This window comes from Branchiostoma lanceolatum, chromosome 8 (genome assembly GCF_035083965.1).
Source record: "Branchiostoma lanceolatum isolate klBraLanc5 chromosome 8, klBraLanc5.hap2, whole genome shotgun sequence".
Taxonomy (NCBI): domain Eukaryota; kingdom Metazoa; phylum Chordata; class Leptocardii; order Amphioxiformes; family Branchiostomatidae; genus Branchiostoma; species Branchiostoma lanceolatum.
Window position 1 is genome coordinate 19,227,886 of NC_089729.1, and position 21,199 is coordinate 19,249,084.

Below are 21,199 nucleotides of genomic sequence, written 5' to 3' on the forward strand. Positions count from 1 at the left end.
CAAAAGTAAAGGTTGATTTTGGGCCCCCTGGCTTGTGACCTTGGTGCTGCAGCAGAACTTTTGTTTTTTGTATTTTTTTGACCTGAACGTGTTATGGTCTTGATTTTTTTTGCAGCAAACAACTTGTGATGTACGAAAGAAGTGGTGAAGGTTTTGCCCACCCAGTAGTTTGCTCTGAAACTGCAGGGGTGTTTTTGTCAAAACCTTTAAAGGAGAATGTGCAAAGGAACGACGGGTTTTCTTGATATTTAGTATGCAGGTAGCTTAGACAGAGATGTACATGATGAAATACAAACCATGCAAATCATAACTTGATTTGCATAAATTAATGTGAAAAATCTATATTTGCAGTGTTTCCCATAGCAGGACTTAAATACATATAACATTATGAACTTTACGTCAGGGGAACACAAACAGATACCAATTATGCAAATAAATTCCTAATTCGCATAATTAATACAAAAAATCCATAATCCATCGAAGTGGTAAATAACTGGACTGTCAATATTGCAACATGTGTAACTCAGTTAAAGGTGTACATGACCAAGCATATATTTCTAGAATGTAAATGTGTAAGTCATGGGCATAATCAAAATAGTTCATCTAGATATGAGGTCTCCGAACTCTTGCTGGTATGGTAGTCTTGGTAGAGACTATATACTACACCAGTGTATCTACATACTTTTTATTGCATTTCAAGTAAAATACAGTACACGTAGTAGGAAAACGAAGGTATACATAAAATTTAGACAGTGTAAAGACAAAAACCTGCTTAACTTCAAAGTGAAAGAAGAGGTACATGGTCAGTTCCTGGAATATCTCCACCATCATAGCATTCTCTCTGACCAGCAGTCTGGGTTCCGGCCAGGTCATTCCACAGCTACTACATTACTGGATGTCACTGACTATGTGTATCAAAACATTGACAGTGGAAACCTAGTGGGGGCTGTGTTTTTAGACCTGAAGAAAGCTTTTGATACAGTAGACCATCTCTTGTTACTGAAAAAACTGTCCTGGATCGGGGTTAAAGATGTAGAACTCAAATGGTTCACAAATTACCTATCTGATAGAAAGCAGTCAGTATCTATAGACGGTTGTGTATCTGATTATCTCCCAGTGACAGTAGGAGTGCCTCAAGGGTCAATCCTGGGGCCGTTGTTATTTATTATGTTTATAAATGATCTACCAGACTGTATCTCCAACAAAGTATGTCTCTATGCTGATGATACGGCAATTTTTTGCTCCAGTAATGACACTAGGTACATTGAAGCCACTCTGAATTCAGAACTCTCCCATATAGCTACATGGTTCCAGTTAAACCATTTGACCTTAAATGCTTCAAAGACAAAGTGGATGCTCTTTGGGAGCAGTGGTAAGCTTATGAAAGCACATCCAATGTCAATCAAAATTGGAATAGAGTCAATAGAAAGAGTGGTTTCATTTAAATACCTAGGGCTTATTCTTGATGATAAATTGTTGTGGAATGAACATGTTGACAAACTCTGCTCAAAGGTAACCCAACGAGTAGGTTTACTCAGACGTCTTAGACCTTGCTTCACTGTAAATATAGCTGACATGTTGTATAAAGCAATGGTACTCCCCCTTCTGGATTACTGTGACACCGTGTGGGACAGCTGCGGAGTGGGGAGACAACAACAACTCCAAGTGCTACAGAACCGGGCTGCCAGGGTAGTTCTGCAACTGAACCTACAGTCCAGCAGTGTCCTCGACCTTCATGAGAAGCTCAGCTGGCAGTATCTCGCAGGGAGAAGGCGGGATCATGTGTGCATTATGGTTTACAAGTGTATAAATGGGCTAGCACCAACATACATCTCTCATCCACCTTCTCTCACAACCACAACTTACACAATTACCAAACCAGACAGACATCACTCCTATACAAACCCTTTTTCAAGACCACAACAGGACAGCGTACATTTGCCTACAGAGGTGCTAAACACTTTAATTCACTACCAGCCTACATTAAGCAAGTTCCAAGCCTTAATACATTTAAGTCAGCTTTGAAAGACCTAATATAGTCTCAGTACTGAGTAGTGACCTCTGACCTCCTAAACTGTTGACCTTGGTTTGGATTATGATTTTGAGTTATCTGTCTTTCATGTTTCAGTTGTACCCATATGTTCCGACGTGTATGTCTACTTTTCTCTCTGTAAGTTGTTTTTTATTTTCCATGTATGTATATGTGAAACTGGGCCCTATCGAAAACCAGTGTATTGGCACTGAATAGGCTACCCAGGTGTTTCAAAATAAACAAACAAACAAACAAACAAATTGTTGTATTGTTATGTTATGTGTTAAAGATAGAACTATCATTTTCACAAAGATTGAATACGATATTTTTGTTCAATACCAAAACTCACTATATAATAAGACTGTATGTTTTATAACAATGACTTTGTAAATAGTAAAGGATACATGGTCTATGCAAAGAGTAGATGATTTGATCATGATGAATACAAACTACCAAAGGCCTGACTCAGAAAAGCTTGCAGACAATATTCAACAGGCCTTCAAAGTGGAAATTTTGTATTGGTATGTTTATTTTGTTTGAATGTATTTAAGTTAGAAATATTTTTCACAAAGATTTATATGTTTTTGTGCTATGCTAGAATTACTGTAGATAGATTGTCAAGGAACATGGTCTATACAGAAATTACACATCTTTCAGATATACGATGACTTGACTGATGAAAAGCTGAATGAGAATATAAAACAAGCTTGTAGTAGTAGTGGGCAACCTCAAGCCAACCGTACACATTTACACCCCATCTTCAGAAAAGACGCTGGTAGCCACGTATAGTTCCCGTTTAGAGCTTTATTCGAACCCACACCTATACAAAACCATTGTTATAAAAAAAATACAGTCTTATTATATAGTGAGTTTTGGTACTGAACAAAAATATCGTATTCAATCTTTGTGAAAAAAAAGCATAACATAACAATACAACAATTTCACTTTGAAGTTAAGCCTGTTTGAATATTGTCTGCAGGTTTTCCTAAGTTTAATAGGCCTTGCATTCATTAGATTTTCTGATCTCTGCTTAGTCCATGTTTCCATGACTATTTACATAGTTATCAAATGTATTTATTACATAGTACAGCACAAAATTATTTCAACATTTGAAAAAAAGTGCTACTACTAATTTCTACAGAAAATCAAATATATGTGTATAAACTATAATTTATACATATTAACAGCATGTTGAACTTAGAGCTCAAAATAGCCAACTGCAACTTGGCAGATAAAAACCAAATGACTGCAAATTTAATTTACAGGAGTGAAAATCTAACGTTACAGATCATATTCAATGTAACTGTCAATAGAAGGAAAGCCAAATGTATATGATACAATGGTGGAAAACTCACAAATCTTTTGTACAGTGAATATTCTGTTAGGAATGTACAGATTCTGAACTTAATTGTGCCCACTTTTTATCCCTGAGTGGTAACCAGAAATCCATGCATTCTAAGTAAAGATCAGCAAACCTAAAGGCCAAATGCTTCAAGGAACTTTCTGTGTGAGTCATCCGAGTGGTTTGAGGCCAAACGCTTCGCCTTTAAAAACCATTTTGCAGTTTGAAGCTCCATGCTTTCATCATTCATGATGCACTTAGCCAATCAATCATTATCATGTTTTGGCTTTGGCAGCGATGTTGTAGCCTTTCCACATCCTTCACCCTGCCAATGGACAGCATCATTTTTGCTTTAGCCTTGACATAGTTCACTTGCTTCTTGCTAAAATATTGGAAGGCTTAGGCAGAAACTTTTGATGTTGACATTTATGTTGTAACTAAAAAAATGTGTCTGATGTAACTACTGTAGTCACAATGGACCAACCAAGAAGATAACATTGGCATGCTGGTAGCGACTGGTTCCTTTAGGCAAGAAATCTACAGTGTGCTTACCTAAACATAATAAAAATAGCAACAATGCTTACTGTTCCAAAAGCAGCAGACCTAAAGGCCGAATGTTTCAAGAAACTTCTTGTGTGATGCTTCCCAGGGCTTAAGGGCCAAAAGTTGGTGCTTCAACCTTTGTGCGGCTTCAAACTCTTTACTTCCATTCTCCAGAATCTTGATGATCCGCTTGGCCAGCGTTTGGGCGGCTTCATCATCGTTATCTTTGATTTCTACGATAGGGCGGTCAAGATCAGAATTTTTGTTAAGGAACCAGGCAAGACCAGACTTGTGGGAGACCAGGACTGGTACCCCTGCAGCTATGACCTCCAGACCAACCAGTCCGAACGGCTCTGCACGTGACGGCATCAGAACAACATGGGCCTGTTGTATCTCCCTGCTCAGCTCTTCCTGGGTGTCATACTTCAGGGGAGTGAAGTGGATGTTGGCTTGGATGATTTTCTTGCTCTCTGGAAAATCTTCGGCACTGACTCCACAGGCTCGCCACTTTGTGTTGGGAAGGTGGTCAATCACAATGTGCATGGCCTTGGCAGCAATATCGTAGCCTCTCAGACTTTCTGCACCTATAATCGTGCCCATGGACAGCACCGTCTTTGTTTTCGTGTGGACATATTTCACTTGCATCTCACTGAACATGTCAGATGGTTTGGGCAGAAACTCGTAATGTTGACATTTTAGCTGTTTCGTTTGATAGTAGTCATATGCCAATGGGCCAACTGAGAAGATAACATCAGCATGTTGTAGGTCATCCAGAATACTGTCACTCTCCTCCCCAATGCGCTTCACCTTCTCATCACCCTGGTAGTGGCTGGTTAATTCTGGGATCTCGTGAGTGATTTGGACCAGTTTTGCATTAGGAAGGCGTTGCTCCTTGATCTCTCTTGCTGCACGGCTTGTGATGTTAACATGGCCGACGATGAATCTTACATCTGAGGGGAGGTTTGGATAACGAATCAAGTGGTCCCATGTCATCCAATCAAGGCTGGGCTTTCTCTTGTCTCCATCAAATGTCTTTGGGGGGATCAGCTGAACCCCATCAGCAGCTGCAGTATCCTGATCACCCTGTGTGGCACCCAAGACGATACTATGGACCACTGCTCCTTTTGAGACCAGGAAGCTTGCCATCTGGCGGTGGATTGTGAAGACTCTGCCATGGGAGTTGCCGTAGCCATCATTGATCAGCAGCACCACAGGCTTCCTTCCAGATCCTTGAAACAGCCAGAGACAACGACAAAAAATGTTAAATGCAAATCGGCCAGAAAAATATGTAGGACTATTTTCAAGTAGAACTATATATACGCTATTTCAGAATATGTAAGAATGCTGTGAAACTACTTGAATGAATGAATGGTTTAATTTGATCATTTTGATCGGATATCGGAAAGTACCTCGCAGCCATAGGCTGAATTGCACACTTTTTACTTTGTGTTACATAAAAAACAAAAAAAACTGGTGACATTAGGCAAAACGGTAACAATAATAATATCACAATTCCTATTCAACATTAATACATTCTACTTGACCATTAAGTTACAGTATGCATAGGTTTACATTCTCCTGAGCATCTAAGTATATGTAGCATAAAGGTTTTTTCAAACTTGTACAACGGTGCAAAATTGAAATATAGAATCATTTTTTTGGGCAAACATCTAAATTCCTACCTCCTGCAATAGAGCCAGCTTGAAGTTGGTATGTATTAGCAGGAAGGACATCCATCCTCTCACTGTTACCTTTTCATTATGAAGAGACATGGACAATGATATCAATGTTCTCACCAGGTGGCAACTCTGAAATCTGTTGAGGAAGTAAATGAGTCTTTTCCAAAAAAATAAGCTTTAAGACTATACAATGTAGGTTGTACGTACAGCTCTTATAAGAATTATAATAGTACTTTGTTCCTCTTGTCACCATTGTTAAATGTATCTTGCACTGTCTGACGTGTATACGTTTTCTAAATACAATTGTACTGTTGCATGTTGTAATGAGCCCTTGGGCAAGAAATCATTGGTAGAAAACTTGTTTTGCTATTAATTCAGCAAAAGCAGTCAATCAACACTGTATCAGGTTTGATAAAGAAAACTACAAAATAATACCTGTAATGCCTGTTACAGCCAGGTTTTGCCTCACAGACTCCACCAGCTCGGTGGGCATTGACTGGGTGTTGACAGATTCTTCAGTGGTGTTGTCTCTCTTGTAATGTCCTATAGATAAAGGTAACATCACTCTGTAAATGCTGTAAATCATAAAATCCTGTTCAACTTTGGATGTATCTATAATATTCCATTTATCTCTTGCCTATTACTGAATCAGGCCAAGTCATCCTGCTTGTGACTGAACTGACTAGTACTCTGGCAATGACTTTCTAACAATGTGCTTGCATATCAACTACATTTGTACATTGTACGACAAGCATATGGAAAGGCCGTTGGGCGATCCTAAGACCCGTGGGAGTGGTGGTGCCTCGGGTGATACGGAATAGCCCATGTTGTATTTTATTTATGTCATACCAACCCGCGAAAAATGTTTTGGTTATTCAGAAACTTCGCTTTAAATTTATTCCAAACATTATGACATGCTTATTCTGTTACGCCTATCGAAATCATGTATTCATTATTCTAGTGCACTTTGGTGCGGTAAAGTAAACATTTGTGAGAAAGGCCTAGTCATGTCATCGCCAGCTTCAGAAGACGGCACAAATGACATTCCTCCTGAAGTAATTTCGTAGCTGAACCAAAGGCGCCTCACCTATGAACTTTGTCATCTGGCAGACATCATCATCAGATCCCTTGCCTCGAAGATGTAGGTCCAATATTACGTCGCTTCCGTCACTGCTCCTCTGAATGGTCAATTCAAACGTGTGCGGATATGACATTTCGTCCAGTGTGTCTTCGTATGGGATGCCCTTCGGTGGCTGAAAAATACTTTCAGCATTAGCTGCTTTATGAAACTGAGATCTTATGAAACTGTTATAGATATCAGATTGTCAAATTGCCACGGATATGTTTTTTCAACCAGTCAGTGCCTTGCAATTACTGAACCTATAAACAAAATACAGAACACAAATATCAATTTAGATTTTGAAGAAGAAAAAGGTTCCCAGGCTGATGCACATACAAGTATATGAAAGGCCTACCTTTGGGTTATATATCCGCAAGGTACCATTCTCCACTGCTGCATGCAAGCAGTAGGTTTGGTCAGACATCAACACACATGCCCTGCTGTCTAACAGGGAAAATGTCTGCTCGCCACATAAATCCTTCACGGCATCTTGTAGAGTCTGGAGGGATTAAGGGCTTTATATAACCAATATAGTCTACTTTATAACATTTAGGATTCATCCATATATATCCAAGTCCGTGATAATGTAAAACATAAGATACTTATTTTGTTGTAGTCAATAGTTTTATTCCATACCTATGTCTTGTTCTATGTTTACTGTTGTTGCCATACTTTGTAACTGCTACAATAGTCGCGCAATTAAGTTCTTCTAAATTTCTTCTAGAACTGAGACAGCTAGAATGTTGTTTAGGTTTTGATGATTTAGTTCATACTACGAATACATGTTTGTAGGTGTTTTTCTTACCGAACATTATCAATATTCTCATTATGAATTATCAAGATTGTTACGGCGGCTGATCAAAAGCATAGGATGGACTATGCTAACCTTTATGATGCCTTTGGTGTTGGATACAATGAAAATCTTCAGATTCACACCGTAGCTTGTCCATGGAGATCGAAACATGGCGAATAGACCTTTCCTAGGGAAGGTCCTTCCGAGTAGCTTGACAATCACACTCCACACCCAGCTTCCCTTCCGATGACGGAATATGAAGTGTGTAGGTGTGACCACCGCCGGCAGCAATTCTTCCTTCTTACCCCTCACATGGACGACTTTTGCCTCTTCTTTAGTGATTCCTGGTAGAATAAGAAAGAAATATAACACGATAATTTTCGGCATCCTCATAAATCATTGATGATAATTCAATAATATGCGGCAGGTAGGTACGATTAAAAAGCTAAGCATTCAAAGTATACAGAGAGTAAATACAGGTGGGTTAAGCGCAAGCACCCCTAAGATATACGATATGTATTCTCCCAATGACAGAGTAAGATGTTTAACTCTATCTAGACTGGGGGGAGGGGGGGGGGGGTGCCCGCGCATTCTTTGACATCCTATAGCTACTGAACGGCGTGGGCTAGGACAACCAAACTTGGTATCTTTTCCTTGAATTTAGTTGGCAACAATTTTGGTATAATTGTATAAGTTTATTATTTTTCGTGTTGCTATGGAAACGGCTTTCTGATAGGCATAATTTACAAAATTCACTAATTTTGGTTTATTCAATGAGGTAACAGGGTTTTCATGCCCAAGAACGATTGCTTTCTTATATCATTAACATCATAAGTAATTTAATATAATTTTTAAGATTTAGCATCCAATATTGAAATTTGCTAATTTGAAATCTCAAATATCTTATTTATTAGTCAACCTTTAGGGTGGTCCCTCCAGTTAACTAAATTAATTAGATATATCAAACAATACGCCAAAAAAGCAATTACTCAAACAACTGGATATGATTTTGGAAACGGTCAGACGTTTCAAGTAGCATCCACTACTTTTCGTTAGTGACTGTGAGCAAGATCAGTTGAACAGCAGGTTTATAACCACGAACTATGAATTGATATGCAAATAAGGAGAAGACAAATTTTAGATAGTCCAATAGAAAGCAAATTAGACAACTCAAGACAAGGTTGAAGTAAAAGGGGACAATAGCTCCTATTGTTTTAATATAGGAGCTAAAGCTGGTTTGCCCCCAAGGCTATGTCCCAAGTGCCAGATAGTTCCACCCTTAGCCCTCCTTTCCTGTTGAGGGTTGGATTGTATATCCTCTCATATATTGCCTCCCTTACTCCACGTTCGAACCAGCGGGGTTCGCGGTCAAGGATATCAGTGGATTCGAGATTGAACGAGTGCCCCTGGTTGTGTTTTAGGTGGTGGAAAATGGCCGAGGAGTAGCGGTTAGCGCAATGTTCTTTGTACCTTTCATTAAGTGATCGGCTGGTCTCTCCAATATAAGTGTTGTTGCAGTTGGGTTCTTCACATTTGAGTCTGTAGATGACATCGGCCTTGCTACCTTTGCGGGGTCGGTCTTTAGGATGTACCAGTCTTTGTCTGAGAGTTGATTGAGGTTTGAAGTTGGTGGCAATGTTGAAGTTTTGGAAGATCCGTCGGAGTTTTTCGGACACTTCTTGTACATATGGAATAGTGATGTTGGCCTTGTTTCTGTTGGTTAATGGTGTACACTTAGGTGTTTTCTTGGACTGGTCAGACGGTTTGAAGGCTTTGTTGAAAGTCCATCTTTGGTAGCCACATTTGCCCAGGGCACCTCGGAGGTGTCTATGTTCGTCTGTTTTGGCCGTGTCTGAGGTGATGATGTTGTCTGCCCGATGAAAGAGAGTTTTTATAACTGCCAGTTTGTGTTCCAAAGGGTGGTGAGAATCAAAGGCCAGATACTTGATCGGTATGGGTCGGCTTCCTGTATACTTCGAACTGGAGGCGACCATCCTTCTCTATGATGGTTTTGGTGTCTAGGAAAGGGAGCAACCAATATAAGTGTTGTTGCAGTTGGGTTCTGCACATACTTCACTTACAAAGGACAATTCTTCCAACAACTGCACGGTGGTGCTATGGGTTCACCAGTTTCGCCCATCGTGGTAAACCTGTACATGGAGAAATTTGAGAACAAAGCCCTCAGTACTTTCAAGGACACTCCCCCGGCCAACTGGTTCCGTTATGTAGATGACACTTGGTGCAAACTAAAGAAGAGAGTAGCTGATGATTTCTTTGAACATATCAACCAGATAGATGACAACATCAAGTTCACACAGGAGTCGAGTCAAGATAATATGCTCCCTTTCCTAGACACCAAAACCATCATAGAGAAGGATGGTCGCCTCCAGTTCGAAGTATACAGGAAGCCGACCCATACCGATCAGTATCTGGCCTTTGATTCTCACCACCCTTTGGAACACAAACTGGCAGTTATAAAAACTCTCTTTCATCGGGCAGACAACATCATCACCTCAGACACGGCCAAAACAGACGAACATAGACACCTCCGAGGTGCCCTGGGCAAATGTGGCTACCAAAGATGGACTTTCAACAAAGCCCTCAAACCGTCTGACCAGTCCAAGAAAACACCTAAGTGTACACCATTAACCAACAGAAACAAGGCCAACATCACTATTCCATATGTACAAGAAGTGTCCGAAAAACTCCGACGGATCTTCCAAAACTTCAACATTGCCACCAACTTCAAACCTCAATCAACTCTCAGACAAAGACTGGTACATCCTAAAGACCGACCCCGCAAAGGTAGCAAGGCCGATGTCATCTACAGACTCAAATGTGAAGAACCCAACTGCAACAACACTTATATTGGAGAGACCAGCCGATCACTTAATGAAAGGTACAAAGAACATTGCGCTAACCGCTACTCCTCGGCCATTTTCCACCACCTAAAACACAACCAGGGGCACTCGTTCAATCTCGAATCCACTGATATCCTTGACCGCGAACCCCGCTGGTTCGAACGTGGAGTAAGGGAGGCAATATATGAGAGGATATACAATCCAACCCTCAACAGGAAAGGAGGGCTAAGGGTGGAACTATCTGGCACTTGGGACATAGCCTTGGGGGCAAACCAGCTTTAGCTCCTATATTCAAACAATAGGAGCTATTGTCCCCTTTTACTTCAACCTTGTCTTGAGTTGTCTAATTTGCTTTCTATTGGACTATCTAAAAATTTGTCTTCTCCTTATTTTCATATCAATTCATAGTTCGTGGTTATAAACCTGCTGTTCAACTGATCTTGCTCACAGTCACTGACAAAAAAGTACTGGATGCTACTTGAAACGTCTGACCGTTTCCAAAATCATATCCAGTTGTTTGAGTAATTGCTTTTTTGGCGTATCTTATTACCTGGATGTCTAATCTTCATCGACATATCAAACAATAGGCTACATCACAAACACGTCTCTACAATACTCACTCATGATGTCATCCTTTGATAGATGAAGGACATGTGGTAGCATGATATTTACAGTTCTGTCACCTCGAACATCGCATTGGATGGAAAATGTGGGTCCGACAGGGACCCAGTCGTCCCAATGATCAAACTGGCCAGGCACAGGTTCTTTCTGGTACGTCATTGTCATTGGATAGGAAGTGATGATCCCGATGTCTGTTTCCTTGCAGAGGTATTTCCCATTGGTGAAGTACTCGCCCTTGGTCGGAAGTGTCATACGACTGGGCAGCAGGTAGCATTATTAATGCAATTGTATGTAACATTTAAATATGCGCTATATGATAGATTATTTGGGTCTTAACCCTATCCAGACTGGGGGGGGGGGGGCTAAAAGTGCCCGCGCCAACTTTGACATCGTATAAATGCCGAACGACATACGCTAGGACTACCAAACTTGGTGACTTGTCCTAAAATTTAGTTGGCAACAATATTATGAAAATTGTATAAGTCTATAATTTTTTATGTTGCCATGGCAACGGGTTTCTGAAAGGCATTTTATGCAAAAATCACTGATTTTCTTTAAACAGTGATATTTCTCAGGTTTTATTGCTCAACTACACTAGTTTTCCTACATGTATAGCATCACATGTAATTAGATGTAACTTTCATGATTAAATATTCATAATTTATGCTAATTTGATGACGTAATTGGTCAAAATCCAAGATGGCGGACCATTACACTATTTTAGGTATCAACAGGCTTTTTCGCCTTAAAAATCGTCACTACGTGGCATTTTCTTTATCAGAAACATTTAAATTAACGTTTCTAGTCTATTTTTAGTGCTTTTTGGGGTAATGAGTGGAAAAAAAGTATTTATGAAAATTTCAAAATGGCCGATCCAAGATGGCGGATCCCAAGGGGTCGCTAACAACACGTGACGTCATTTAATGACGTGATTTTGACGTCAACGTAGTTACGATTTACGTATCAAGTCTTGGTATTCCTTAAAATCAACAATACATACTATTTGTTTAATATCTTTGGATATTACGGGAATTCCCTATTTAGCCCATAAAATCACATAAAGCACGTCATTATTACGTCATATTACGTCATGACGTCACCAAAATTCTAGGAATTAAAAAACTTTACATGAACATGACTCCCTACAAATTTGGGAAGGATACATCATACCGTTCAGAAGTTATGAGGGGGGGGGGGGGGGGCGAAAGAGCCCCCCCCCCCCCCAGTCCCAGATATCCCAAAAAAGCCCAGTCTGGATAGGGTTAAATGAACAAAACATTTGGGGGTCCATTTTTAACCCGTTCGTTCGTTTTAGTCACAAAAAAAGTTCGGGTGTTTGAGGGTCAAGAAGTTAAAAGTTGATTTAATACCTTTTTATGAGGTGTTTAGTACATGTATTTTCTTATTCGACACTACACTAACGTACACACAAATCAAGCATATTACGCAAACACGCAAACACACACACACACACACACATACACACACACACACACACACACACGAGCTGGCTGGACGCTTCTGTACGTTTCTTACAATAAACGGTCAGATGCAATAAATTGAATCAGATCAAGACTCACAATTTAGTGACGCCTGCCACATCGGTTGACACATCAGGTTGTACTTCTTTCTTGTCCATTGTAGTAAGGTAGTCCTAAGGGGGTAATCAAGCGCGAACGGGATGTTAACAGTTTTCAAATTTCAAATGAAGCATTGATTTAAGGAACCTAAAGGGATCATTCATCTGACCGATTCAAGAATCATTAATTTGATTTGTTGAATAAATATTTCTAAAAACAAAACAAAAAACGTGACAGGAATAAGAGACAAATCAAAACTTACTTGAAACTTTCTGTACACAAACTTTGATAGATCTGTATACCCCATGGTGTTTAGCAACTCTTCCAGATAATTCAGGTTTTCTGGAAAGCCATGTTCCCTGTAATCTAAAAATCATAAAAACAGTATATTACATGCATACGCCCGAAACAGTTACTCACGAAACTGGGAAAAAAATCTAAAAACAGCCAGACTTTTCAAACATAAAGACTAGCGGATGCTTTCTGAAACGACTGAATGTTTAACAATGGCAGGCCCCATACAAATACCATTTCACGTAAATGTACTTCTTGGATTGAAATCTTGATTTCCATACAGTCTAGAATATTGTTTTATTTGCGTAACATATTATGTACATGTCTACCATCTGATATTCCCTACGTTGTAAAAATAAGACAGAACATAAAGAATCACTTCAATAAAGTAGGTAAGTTTCCTGGAACTGTTAAGTGACAAAATATTCCATACGATGTTTCTTCATACAAATGCAATTGGTGTAATCAATCTATTTTTGATTAAATGTGACAATAAAAGATAAAAAGTGCATGCAGCTTTGTAAACTTGAAATAGAGACATGCACATACCGATGTGAAGACATTCGAAGACCGCATAGACGTGTGCGACAGGACCAACACGGGCATCTTTGCTGAGGAGAGCAGTGACACTTTTAGCCTTGACTTTCTTCTCAAAGAGAACTTCGTCTTGACAGGCAGATTTGTCATAATCCATACAAAGTATGTTCACGCCATAATCTGTTGAAACAAGGAAACAAAAAAGAGATTATGCAACAAGTTTGTGGGAATATTTGTTATCTCTTTATACGACAAGGCACGCCATTCTTTCATTAAATGTATCCATTCTGACATGGACATGACTAATAACTGGAATTTTGTCATTTGTAACACACTTAGTCCTAGCGTAACTGTTCACCTGTCATATTTGCAATAAGAGGCAAGTCGATCTCCACTGGCTCTCTGGCATCATCACAGCGAAACTGGAAGTGGAATTGTGGTCCTACTGGTACCAAGAGCGATCCATGTGTCCATGGTTCTCCAGACCAGAGCACACTAGTCACGTACAATGGGTAAGGGGTAATGACTTGCAGATCAGAGCCCTGGCAGTAAAACCTACCCTCATGGGGCAGCGACCTGGGAAATGAAAGACGTGAAAAGGAAACAGAAGAATTTTTAAAGGCATGTTGAATCAGATCAGACAAAGAAGCTAAATGAATAAACTTGGGCTTTTAATGCATTACCAAAGCATGGTTAGATACAGAAACAATACAATAAAATTACTTACCATTTCTCAACCCCTTCAATGTCAATTGTCTTTTCAGGGTTTACAGTGGTTAAAGGCAGGTTTTGTCGATACTCCTGTGCAAAAAAAAACAAGAACATTTTGCTCTGCAGAAAAAATTAAGAATAACAATTGCAATATGAAATTCTCGTAGTTCTATTCAATTTTGTGTCACAGCCGTTTAAATTTTTTAATCAAAAACCTTAAGGAGTTCTGGAAGATCCAGAGCAAGGTGGTCTAGGTGCATCTCCTTAAGAGCTCGCATCAAATAGGGGAGGTAGTGCAAAGGTCCATGTCTGGATTTCTTCCGCCACAGCTGTAGTGCCTGGAACGCCCGTTTGGTGTCACTGGTCAGACCTCTAACTTCTATGTCCAGTCTTTGCAAACCAAGGTTTGTGGCCAGACGTCTGAAGTTGTCTCCAAGTTTGGAACACAGGGCGTAAAGGCTATTATCTGAAAAGAGGGAGGTGTGTGATTCAAGTTAGCTTAGGGTGATATGTTCTGCATACAAGTTTATTTGTGTTGGTATAGTGGTAGCAATTATTACATAACATTATTCAAAACTGTACCTGTAACCAACACGAATGGGTTGTATGATTTTTGTTTGTTCAAATCATATTTTAGATTTTTTTCGTATTTGATTATGGTTTTTGAAGAAACAAATGTTTCATCATATGTTATAAATCCACTCACTTCGGTAATATCATGTTCCAAAAAAATTACAACATGTGCTACACTTACCTATCATGATCTTAATAGCATTGTCTGGACTGCGTACACCTGGCTGCTGTGTTGGTTCTGTCCATTCTCCAAGGAAGATCTTGTCCAAGTCTTCTGCAGTGTGCATGTGTAGAGCCTCCAGAGGGATAGATGTTACCCTCTTGTCTCCTGAGATGGTTACACGATCTTCGCTCAGTCTCGCTCTGTATTCTTCTAAACAAGGTGTGATCTTGTTAACCAGGTCCTTCACCCCCCGCCATGCTTGCTTGCTCTCCGTGCGGAGATGAATCTCGTCCAATGACTTGGTGGCGGCTGTTTCTCCTTTCCGTGGCTTCTTGTCATCGTGCACACGACAGTACATGACATCCACATTTCCAACCTTGTTGATGACGGCGTCTCTCTTTACCAGGCTTCGCCCTTCCTCACTCATCAGCGCTATGCGACAGGCAAGAGACTCTCCTAACCCAATCGGGTGTTCGCTGTTCACATCTAGGGACTTCATTGTTATCTTGATTTCCTTTCTTCCCTCTCCGGGACCTTCAGGCCATAAGTCAGCAACCTCGTCTTCTTTAGCATTTGGTACATTTGCCATCATAGTGACAGTTGTGTTAAAGCAGAGGCCAAAGTGCTTCATCAGTGGCAAAAGAAGACGGAATGATTCTGCCTCTTCTGACAGTACAGCATCAACAAAGTTGTCGCTCACAACGCCGCTCTCCAGAAAGTGATGTCTGTCCTCAGCCCTCAGTTTCTCTGCCTTTTGTAGATACTCAGCCATGTCATGTCGAAAAAGCTGTTTAAAGAGCTTCAGAATGATGCTTGGGTACTGAAACACCTTGTCTTCCATACCTTGGATGTGTCGGTAGAAGAGGATCTCTCCTGTCACATGAAGATACTCTAAGGCATTTAGAACATCATCGCTCCCCATTCCTACATCCTCCCCTAGTTGCTTGCACTCCTTGAGGTTCAGGCAAGCTTTCGATTTTTCCTGCTTGAGTTTTTTTTCCAAGTCAGACCAAGATTGTGTCAACTCACGACCTGTGCTGGAATCATAGAGGCGTTCTTGCACGATCGCCGCCATCTTGGTCCTGAGTAGATCTATCCCTTCGTTCCTTTTACTACTCACTGGCACGATTTCGATGTCAATGAGGTCTTCCGGGCGACCATCTAGCAGTTTCTGCAGTGACTGCTTCTTGTCCACTATCTCTTTACGTGACAGGCCTACGAAGTGATCATCTTCCAGGTGGATCCTTTGTTCTCGGTTGTGCAGACTTTTCTGGCATCTGCTGATCTCCTCCTGGAGTGCCTGTCTGACCGCAGTCTCGGCGGACTCCACATCTCTTTCCAGCAAAGCGATCTTGTCTGTAACGTCGCATTCATCAGTTTTCGTCCCCACGACGATCAGAGATGGTTTTGTGACGTGAGAGGAGATAGACGTCATCCACTTGCCGACATGCTCCTGAAACTCTCCTGACCTGTAGCCCGGCAGGTCAACGCACAGCAGGTACAGCCCGAGATGTGTCAGGAAAAAACGGTGTGTGTAGTGGTACACGTCATGGCCACCAAAATCATAAATTTTGTACTCTACACCATGTGTTTCATCGATGTACGACAGAATGTCCAACCCTATCGTTCTGTTCGACTCTTCTTCCATATGGGCTTGTCCGAGAATCATGGTCATGCAAATACTTGTCTTTCCAGATCCGGTTTGTCCAAGAAGAATCAATTTGATTCTTTGCTTTGCCCAGACGATTCCAGGAGAACGAATCGACCTGATTTTATCTGGAGGTGGTGGCACTGTTTCAGTCTTCTTTTCTACAAATAAATGGGGTAGTTTGTCTATTAAAAAGAGAAGTTTGTCTATTATAACCGTTCAGTTCTTTAATTTTTTTTTGAGTTTGTAGTGAAATTGTGTTTTTATGACAATCATTTTATCATGCATTATGAAAACATTATACTGGGGCCAAAACATAGGACATTAGATATCAAGATGCCGAAAAAATAATTTTGCCTTTAGCATAGACTTCGGCAGTCCTTGCACAAATTCGTTCGAGTCCTATTTAACTATTTGAAATATGAGCCATACACAAAACCAGAGGAGAGTGTTCTTGTTTAGCTGATAATATTTTATCAATCCAAGAACGTAATTGTATTGGCAATTTGACCCTGAACCTGGACTTGGCAGCAGTTGCATTATACTGCATCAATATTCTGATTACCCCCGAGTACCGTTCAGATTAATTACAGCCAGGTGTAACATGTTATACAGCCATTGGACAAACTTGAACTTGGCGGCTCTTAAGAAACCTTGGGTTGAGCATAAAAATTGCCTTTGCAATTTGTTTCTGGATACTTGTTTGTCAACTTATAACCTTAGTAACTGTATTTTCCACTTGCTTTGGGTAAAAAAATGGATCTTTGTCAATCATCCCATTGAAACCCATACTTAAGACTTCAAGAAAAGGCCCTCACAAAAATTGGCGGCTCTTAGGAAATCTAGGGCCGATGTTAATAATAATGTTGGACTTTTGTGTGAATAGTTTTTCATCAATTTCCATCCTTAGCAACTTAATTCTTCTTTTGCATTGACCCAAAAATTGTTCTTGAACTTCAGCAATTATCCCATATGAACTAGAACTGAAGGGGTTGATACCATCATGCATCACACCCCATTGGTCTTCTTGAAGGGGCACCACTCAATTCCTGGATTATAAATGGTTCATTCATTTGTTTATATGTCAAAAATTATTTGCAAATTTTGTTGTTTTTGTATTCATAAAGATGTGGTCCGTTAGAAAATAACAACTCTGGTCTTGTGTATTCCGTTAAATACATTTCAAATATTATGTCGTAGGCTGATACCTTTGGAAATAGAGCCTGAAACCGCAGCCGTTGCTCCTTGTGTTTGGGCCACAGCTATGCCTATATCATCTTTGCCAGCTACCTTCTGCAAAAACGACACCGCAATACCAAACTTCAGTAATTTACAAGACTTACTCACCAAACAACAATGTTAAAAATCTCATACTATTGACAAAACTGTCGAAAAGATGCTCACCCATTCAAAAGTTCTAATCTCCTTCACCAGGAACGCCTGCCCACTTTTCTCCAATGACTGTATGAGTTCCTCATAGTCTTCAGGTGTTTTTATACAATCCACTAATACACCCACTAGATCTGAGGTCGACATCTGAAATAGTACACATGTAATAGAAAGATTACACATAGTAACTATATGAAGTAAAAAAGGTTCATTCTATAGTATTATCTAGCCTGACTAAATGTGGCCGGTCCGTTGTGGCTGTTGGATTGTTGGTGTCTCAATTAAACTCAATTCAAATGGTCCATTCTTTTCTACAAACATATTATTCCTCTGGCTAAACCAATCCCATGGGACTCAACAATTGGCATGAAACTAGAACGAAGTATATAGCGGGACAAAGAGAGATACTTGATTAGAGACATTGGTGTTTTTAACTATCCTTCATAGCACGAGAAATTGAATCATACTATCTTCCTGGTTTGTTTCTGGATGTCGATTACAATGCAGTACGATTTAATATTTAATTAACTGTGCATTATGCTAACATAAATAGAGAGTATACCTGATCCGATGAAACTCCTCTGTTCTCCAAGAAATGACTGACAGTGTCTTTGTCCAGGTTGTCACTTAGAAATTCTGCAGTCATTAGCAATGCCGTTTGTGCCATTACTACAGCGTCTGGTGAAATCGGAAGAAAATCATTTAGTTATAGATTAGTCAATGTGAGGAGTAATCTATAAAACTATGAAACTGATAAGAAACGTATCATAGTCACCCGTAATGTTTTGTAACTACACTTTGGCTATAATACTTACTAACAGGTTGATTTCTACACTGCTTGGAACTGTAACATATTATTTAAGTGCTTGCTTGCTTGCACTTTAAGTGCAATTTAGCATACAATATGGATGCTAAACTTGCAATCGACCTCATGTACTTGTAGATTCATGTGCCAACTGCTCTATACAGAAGTTTATGGCTGACACATTTAAAAGCACGCTTTGTACAAAAGATCTGGATTATATAAAGTCCATTTTCTGTGAAGTTTGATAAATAAATAATATGTTTGATCATAAAACCGTTGAATCTGCGATGTTTCTGATTCCAAAGTGACCGAAGTATGAGAGATATTCAATGCATAGGCTATCGGCATAGTTGGTATTGCTTTAATGCATTAGCCAAGGTTTTACCGAATAAGTAAAGTATCATGATGCAATTGAACTATTGGTTGCTATGTGGGAAGAGCTGTTAAAGTTTTGTAGCTGAATAAACCATTATTATCATAATCTATTTCCAAGAGGACTGATAACTAGTATTACGATATGATATAGAACGAACAGCAAAAACATCGATCAATCATTTGCAGAATTTTTTACTTGCCTCTAGCAGTTGCACATTCAACTGAAGGTACATGGAAACTATATATAGCAACAATTTCAACATGATGATTTGCTTAAATGAATTAGACAATTTACCAAGTTGTTTCTGGAGAGCATGTGCTACATCTTGAAGCATCATTTCGTATAGAGCTGTCTTCAAGATCTGCAGCTTCAAAATACCCTCGTCTTCCTGCACTTGTTGCCACTTTTCCAACATGGCCCTGCAGCAGGCTTGGTAGTTATAGCTACGAAAACTGGCAGCAATACCATCGATGTCGTCTGCAGAGAACCCCAGCCGGCCGGCCAGGTCTCTCCATCTCAACCCTACTCTTTCTGTGATTAAGGGGATGCGAGGGGTGGCGTCTGAAGCAAAATACCGAACAGTGTTAGCACGGTGGTCGGTTTCTAGACTATTCTTTCCCATTGTTACGCGCGTTCGGCAATTTTTTTAACGATCTCGCTCAATGCATGGCCGTAAGAGGCCACTTCTCGGCTTTGAACTAATCAAACTAATGTGGCATAGGTGAGAGACAGCGGTGTGTGTTTGTTTTGAAGGTTTGAAGGTTGTATTCGGGGGGAAAGCAGTGGTCTGGGAGGGAATTCCAGAGCTTTTCAGTTCGTGGAAAAAAGCTGTTACTGTAGAATGAAAAGGCTGGTAGTTGTACAGTATAGTGGTGCGAATCAGATGAGAACCTGGTAGTACGCTGAAAAATTCTCTGCGGTGGGACAAGTAGTGAAAGTTCATCAGAACACTGGCCATGGAAGTATCTATTAAATAGAGACAGGGAGGAAATGTTTCATCTGTGAGAAAAGGAGTTTATGTTTGAAGCCAAACGATGACCAATGACCACGCTAATTCTCCGTTGGATGCGGTCTAAAAGGTTCAAGCAATCCTTTGGAGCTCCAGCCTAGAGATGTGAACAGTATTCCATGCAGGGACGAATGGTGGATTTGTACATATAGAATACAACACGGGGTATTCCGTATCACCCGAGGTTCCAGCCCGACCGCGGGTGATGCGGAATACAACGTGTTGTATTTTATTTATGTCATACCTTGGCCATACCCACCCGAGAAAACACACATTATTTCAATGCGGAATGCGCCAGAAGTTGAGGGAGTTTTGTGTCCTCAAACAAGAAACTGTAACAACATAGATTCTAACCCCTTCGAATTTCCGACGGCAGCGCAAACGGCACGCTCGAAATGCATTCGAAATATTCTATGAAAGCCTGTGTGATAACACTTCCGAACCCTATGTAATCCGGATATTTATCACACGGTCCGGAACACCCGTATCAGGCCCAGGCATGACATAAAGGTAAAGTATGCTCTCGGAAGTAAGATAGTGACTGGCTCTGAGAAGCAAACCAACTTTCATTGCTGCGGATTTGGCGATGGACTCTATGTAGCTTCTCCGGGACAGGGCCTTGGAAATAATCAGACCAAGAAGTCTGAAGGAGTCACTCTCTTGTAGTTCATTTCCATTCATAGATATCGGTGGAAGAAAGGGTTCTCGATATCTTCGAGCTTCGTCTTTAACCCTGTCTAGACCGGGCTTTTTTTAGACTTCTTGGACCGGGGGGGGGGGCTCTTTCGACCCCCCCGTCATAACTTCCGAACGGTAAGCTCTATCATCACTAAATTTGCAGGGAGTGATGATCACGTAAAGTTTTATAATTCCTGTAATTTTGGTGACGTTATGACGTAATATGACGTAATTATGACGTCATCGATGTGATTTTATTGGCTAAATAGGGAATTCCCATAATTTCTAAAAACATTAGACAAAATAGTGCGTATTATTGATTTAAAGGTATGCCAAGACATTTGACGTCAGTTGTGACTAAGTTGACGTCAAAACGACGTCGGAGAATGACGTCATGTGTTGTTAGCGACCCCCTGGGATCCGCCATCTTGGATCGGCCATTTTG

The 21,199-nt window shown here is 40.3% G+C and overlaps 1 protein-coding gene across 1 annotated transcript; it reads right to left on the minus strand.

Moving 5' to 3' along the window:
* Window positions 1-1,508: 1,508 nt before the first annotated feature.
* On the minus strand, window positions 1,509-19,689 carry LOC136439557 (uncharacterized). The gene is made up of 18 exons (XM_066434977.1): window positions 19,362-19,689; window positions 18,449-18,564; window positions 17,902-18,033; window positions 17,706-17,790; window positions 14,868-16,658; window positions 14,329-14,579; window positions 14,130-14,203; window positions 13,761-13,978; window positions 13,415-13,582; window positions 12,834-12,937; window positions 12,572-12,645; window positions 10,991-11,247; window positions 7,603-7,853; window positions 7,072-7,215; window positions 6,684-6,849; window positions 6,032-6,139; window positions 5,600-5,668; window positions 1,509-5,146 (listed from the first exon to the last, which is right to left on the minus strand). The coding sequence occupies exons 1-18, from the start codon at window positions 19,687-19,689 to the stop codon at window positions 3,978-3,980; spliced, it is 5,505 nt and encodes a 1,834-aa protein (XP_066291074.1). The 3' UTR covers window positions 1,509-3,977.
* Window positions 19,690-21,199: the final 1,510 nt, after the last annotated feature.